The 6,000-nt window shown below is 40.0% G+C and overlaps 1 protein-coding gene across 1 annotated transcript; it reads left to right on the forward strand.

Moving 5' to 3' along the window:
* The first annotated feature begins 4,721 nt into the window (after nucleotides 1-4,721).
* LOC122224652 (olfactory receptor 2AP1-like) lies at nucleotides 4,722-5,648 on the forward strand. The gene is given in 3 exon segments (XM_042946779.1): nucleotides 4,722-5,347; nucleotides 5,349-5,509; nucleotides 5,512-5,648. Coding segments are annotated over 3 exon segments (924 nt in total).
* The last annotated feature ends 352 nt before the right edge of the window (nucleotides 5,649-6,000 follow it).

Consider the following 6,000-nt stretch of genomic DNA (forward strand, 5'->3'; position numbering starts at 1 on the left):
TTCAAAGTCTCTAATGAATTTAAAGTATAATTTACTTTGACAAAAAAAATCCTAAGCCAAGCACAATGGGGATAATGTCTTTAGAGAGAAAAAGAGGCAATAATAGCAATAAACACAGTCCAAGCATAAAATAATAAGATTGCACTGACAAATAAGCTATCTGTTCTTAGTCATTTGTTTACACATGATTCATACAAATGTAATGAGTAAGAAGAACAAGAAGTAAGCCTTCTTGTCTAAATTACATACATAACAAATATTACAGAAAAATTCAGACAGATATGAAAAGTGAAAAAATTCATAGAAACTGCAACATCCAGAAAGAAACATTACTATTCTAATGTTCGTCCTTCCAAATATTGCCCATAGTAATATGCAAGTGGTGTATGTACTACTGCCAGTTTCCTATACAGGATACCTCTCAGGAACAGCCAAATGGAAGAGGTTCATGGGGGGTGGGGGATCAGGAAGGCACAGAGTTTCCATGCCCTCTCCTAACACACCACCCTCCTGGCACCTCAATGTGTTCACCAACACAGAACCTCCCCAAATAACCTTGTTCAACTTTTTAATAGTACTTAATCTCCATCCCCCTCTGCCCTCCCCAAAGAACAGTAAATGGGGCTAAAGTTTCCAGTCCTCTAGTCATGTGGTCTTTCTGATGACCAGCCACATTCTAAGGCTAACTAGGGTCCTCATCCTAAGTCACCTTACTAGCATAAATTCAAAGTAAAAGACATCCCTATCAATCAGGAAATTCCAAGAGTTTTAGGAGCTCTGTGCCAGGAAGAGGGACAAAGGCCAAATATTTCTTATATATCTACCTATAAGGCACATATATCCACAAGGTGAAATAGCCAGATGCAACACAGAGTAAAAGATTTTAATATCTGTATCTCAGTAATTAATAGAACAAAGAAATGAGTAAGTAAAATGAAGATTCGATCAATATAATTGATAATATATATATTATCAATATAATTGATTATATATATATATAAAATAGATGCTTGTAGAAAAATGCACCCAAAAGCTCAGAATACATTTTTATTTTTGCTTTCATCTCTATAAACATATTTGAAAGAAACAACTGAACATTTCCAGATACACTTTTATAGTGATTCCATCACTGGAGAAGAGAAAATGGGAAATATTTGTGGGGCATATACTATATACCAACTACTGGCCTTTAACAATTACAAGCCTACTTAATGGGCATTATGATTTCCGTTTTACAGAATAAGAAAGAGAGATTCAGAGACATGAAATTTCTTGTGTCATTCAAGAGAGAGTGGGTCACTGTGTTATATTTGGTTAAATTAACTGCTGTGAAGGCACCTTCGGGTGGCAAAAGGTTAGCCGTATATTGTTGCGACCGGCACAACAAACACCGAGATCAGGGTCCTGAGGGTAGGGGAATGTAAGAAAAAAAGAGAGAAGAGAAGACAGTTTGGGAACAGGAGGGTCCCCTGGGCTGATGGCCCAAGTGACGGCTTTATTGTTGCTGTACACAATCTTTTATAATATAAGACTCTTATGGATCAGGTCATTCTAAGAATAAACAGGTTTCACATGATCACTGACAACCAAAACATTTAGTTCTGTGTACCTTGTGAACTTTCTGAACGGGTCACAAGACCTTGTTGATAGATTGCTAGCAAAACACAGTTCCCATGTTTGTTTCTATTTGACCCGGGGTAGAAAAAGGGAGGTAGCATTACTGCCAACACCTGCAGACCACAGGCTTCAGGAATTAACTTTCTCAGCCTTGACAAGGCTTTCGTATGCCCTTGAAAGTGGGGGAATGGGAGGGGGAACCACCGGGTTGGCTGAGTCGACAGGGAGCCGTTGCTCAACCCGGTCTCAGCCTGGCACCGGGGCCTGGCCTCCCACAATATATGTGTGTGTGTGTGTGTGTGTGTGTGTGTGTGTGTGTGTGTGTGTGTATACACACATATATAAAACAAGTTCTTCATTGCCTTCAACCGAAAATGTTCAAGTGTTTTCTCAGAAGTAACTCACAGACCAATATAAGACTCCTACCTCAATCTGAGCATTCCACTTTTATCTATTCTGTATTTTATTTCTGCATGGGTATTGCAAAAAAAAATGAAAATTACTGCTTACTATCTTTAGCCAATAGTCTATAGATGGGCTAATTACAACTAGGTTAGTGATGTTTAGAAAATGGGACTTTTTTCAGGACTGTGTGGCCCGCAAATGGTTCTGGCTAAGTTCTTTATCCATGTTGTCAAGTGCAGCTATTCCCACTCATGGGGAAGACAAATGTATGACTCCATAGTCTTCCTCTTCTCTGCAGCTGTAGCTCCCTTGCTCCTCCCAACCCCACCTCTAAGCTAGTCTCTCTGGACCCTCATCCCTTAACCATATGTTCAGAATTTGTTCCCAAAATTGTCAACAAAGGACATTCATTAGCCTGTTCCAAACAAGGATTCCAGAGGCAACTTGTGTTCCTCATTCTGTTGTTTCCCCAGTGCATGCTCTCGAGAGAGCGAATATAACCTGTGTCACTCTGAGTAAATTATAAATCTGCAGTGGGAGGGGGAGCACATAATCTGCCTTCTGAGATCATCAACCTCATTTCATCCAGAAGAGAAAAATCAACAACCTCATTTCATCCAGAACTACTCTGCTCCTCATCCTTCTTTTGATCTCCTATTTATTGGTCCACTTTAAGAAGATAGACTACCCAAAAACTCTGATTCAGCTCCTGTCTGAATTAGTGGAAGAATAGAAACAGGTAAATACCCACTATACTAATAAGGGACAACAGAAGACTATTTCTACATGAGAAGCCCCGGAAGTTTTTGTTATTTCCATGAAATGTAGGATAGGACTTGGTGGCAGATAATGTAGAAAATGCGAATATATTATTTTTTAATCATGTGGCCTTACAATCTTTATTCACCTCTAAGAATTTCACCTCATAGAATCCCACTATGACTAGTATGATAGTCAAGTGAAGAAGTATGTTCCCTGTTTATAACTTCATTGATTTTACTTCTCTGTGGTTGTGAAGCCTGAATCTGATGCAGATGTGAACATTCAGCCACTCCCTGAAGATTGCAGGTTGGTAACCAGGAGGGGAAAGGCATCCAGAACATTGTGTAACTTCTCTTGATCCCTGATTCCAACTGTGGAGTGCAAGCCATTAGTGGATTGGAATCAATTTAATGGGTTGCAACCAGCATTTGAAATAAAAATGTTTTAAATAGAATAAAACAAAAAATAATATCACATTGTATCCCATATAGTAAGTAAAAAGTGTTCTGTAGAACTATTACTGAGGTTAGATACAGATGTATGCCAGAAAATGATATAAAATGTAGAACGTATTATACTAAAAAATTCTTGAAAGCTACTGCTTTATAAATGTTTATAACAACACACAGAAAACTTCTTGAATAAATCAGTAAAGACACTCCTACATAATGTGACTCTTAAATCACATGAGTTCACAAATCAGTAGAGACTTGAAATGCTCTTGAAATGCTTAAATATAGCATCTCCTAGAAAACCCTGGAGGCTCCAGGGTGGCTCAGTCGGTTAAGCATCCGACTTTGGCTCAGGTTATGATCTCAGGGTTCATGGGTTCCAGCCCTGTATCAGTCTCTGGGCTGACAGCTCAGAGCCTGGAGCCTGCTTCAGATTCTGCGCTCTCTCTCTCTCTCTCTCTCTCTCTCTCTCTCCCTACCCCGCTTGCACTCTGTCACACTCTCTCTCTCTCAAAAATAAACAAAAAAAAGAGGGGCGCCTGGGTGGCTCAGTCGGTTAAGTGTCTGACTTCGGCTCAGGTCATGATATGGTTTGTGAGTTTCGGCCCCACACGGGGCTCTATGCTGACAGCTCAGAGCCTGGAGTCTACTTCCGATTCTGTGTCTCCCTCTCTCTTTGCCCCTCCCCCGCTTATACTCTGTCTCTCTCACAAAATAAATAAACTTTAGGGGCGCCTGGGTGGCTCGGTCGGTTAAGCGTCCGACTTCGGCTCAGGTCATGATCTCACGGTCCGTGAGTTCGAGCCCCGCGTCGGGCTCTGTGCTGACAGCTCAGAGCCTGGAGCCTGCTTCCGATTCTGTGTCTCCCTCTCTCTCTGACCCTACCCCCTTCATGCTCTGTCTCTCTCTGTCTCAAAAATAAATAAACGTTAAAAAAAAAAATTTAAAAAAAATAAATAAATAAACTTTAAAAACAAATTTTAAATAAATAAAAGACTACTATAATTATATGAGAAAAAAAGAAACAGCAGAAAGAGTAAGAAAAACAGCAATTCTAAGAAAAGTTAAGTAGACAAAGTAAAGCAATGTATAGAATCAATGGGAAGTATGGAAAGTGAATACAGGGGGAGAAAATAGTAACTAGTCTGGAAGGGAGCAGCTGCTGGAAGCATTCCTTTTCTAACTCATTCCACAAACTTTCTGAACATCACCTGTGAGGAAGAGACTTGCCTCATGTTGGCACTGGGGAGAGTACCATGTGGGAAAATAATGGCAAGAACTTCTCTATACAGGGCAAATGAGACTGGAAAGGATACAACACCATTCAAATGGGCCACTGGTCTGGGTCAAGTCATCAGAGGAAAAGTTCACTGTCCATTACTCTTTGTTCTCTTCACATTTCACCTGTCCATTTCAGAGCACCTCTTCCTTTCTCACCTTTTATTATCATCACTTTTTTCTCTTCAGACTCAAAATTTTTCAACAATGAAAAATAAAACCAGGTTGACTGAATGTATCCTGCTGGGTCTAATAGATGTCCCTGAACTCCAGGTGGTGGTTTTCACCTTTATGTTCCTTGCTTATTTACTCAGCATCATCAGAAATCTGACTATCCTCATCCTCACCTTGCTGGACTCCCACCTTCAGACTCCCATGTATTTCTTTCTCTGGAACTTCTCTTTATTAGAAATGTCCTTCACAAACATTTTCATTCCCAGGGTCCTGATCAGCATCACAACAGGGAATAAGAGTATCAGTTTAGCTGGCTGCTTCACTCAGTATTTCTTTGCAATATTCCTTGGGGCAACAGAGTTTTATCTTCTGGCTGCCATGTCCTATGACTGCTATGTGACCATACGCAAACCCCTGCATTACATGGCCATTATGAGCAGCAGAGTCTGTACCCAAATGGTTCTCTACTCTTGGCTGGCTGGGTTATTGGTTATTATACCACTAATCCCTCTGATGAGTCAACAGGACTTTTGTGCATCCAACAGTCTGAATCATTATTTCTGTGACTATGAGCCCCTTCGGAAACTCTCCTGTTCAGACACAAGCCTCATCAAGAAGGTTGTCTTTCTTGTGGCATCTGTGACCCTACTGGTCACTCTGACTGCTGACTCTCTCCTATGTGTTCATAATCAAGATTATTCTGAAGCTCCCCTCTGCCCAGCAAAGGACAAAAGCCTTTTCCACCTGTTCTTCCCATATGACCATGATCTCTCCCTCCTATGGAAGCTGCTTCTTCACATTCATTAACCCCTCAGCAAAAAAAAGAACACATTTAACAAGGGAGTAGCTCTACTCATTACTACAGTCACATCTTTATTGAACCCCTTCATTTATACCCTAAGGAACCAACAGGTAAAGCAAGCCTTCAAGGATATAGTCAAAAAGCTTGTGAATCTTTAAAGAATTTCAGAATTGAAGCTTTAATGGTTGAGTGCTTACTGTGTACCAAGCCCTCTGCCAACTTACTACATATCCAAGAAAGAGTTAAATTCCAGGCCAGTGAGAGGGACCTGGAAATAAATAAATTACAACCTGTTAAGTTTTCATATAAAGAAATTATTAAGGCTATTTTATAGATGAAAAAGTAGCACAATCTGAGCTACAGTCAATAAATGTTTTCAGAGGGGATACCATCTAAACTCAATCTTAACAAGTAGGAGTAAGTCAAACAAGCAAAAATAGAGAAAGAGAAATCTGGGTAGAAGAAATACTATTTTTAGGAGCACAGAATTTCAATCCAAAAGGATTGAGT

Source organism: Panthera leo, chromosome B4 (genome assembly GCF_018350215.1).
Source record: "Panthera leo isolate Ple1 chromosome B4, P.leo_Ple1_pat1.1, whole genome shotgun sequence".
Classification (NCBI taxonomy): Eukaryota; Metazoa; Chordata; class Mammalia; order Carnivora; family Felidae; genus Panthera; species Panthera leo.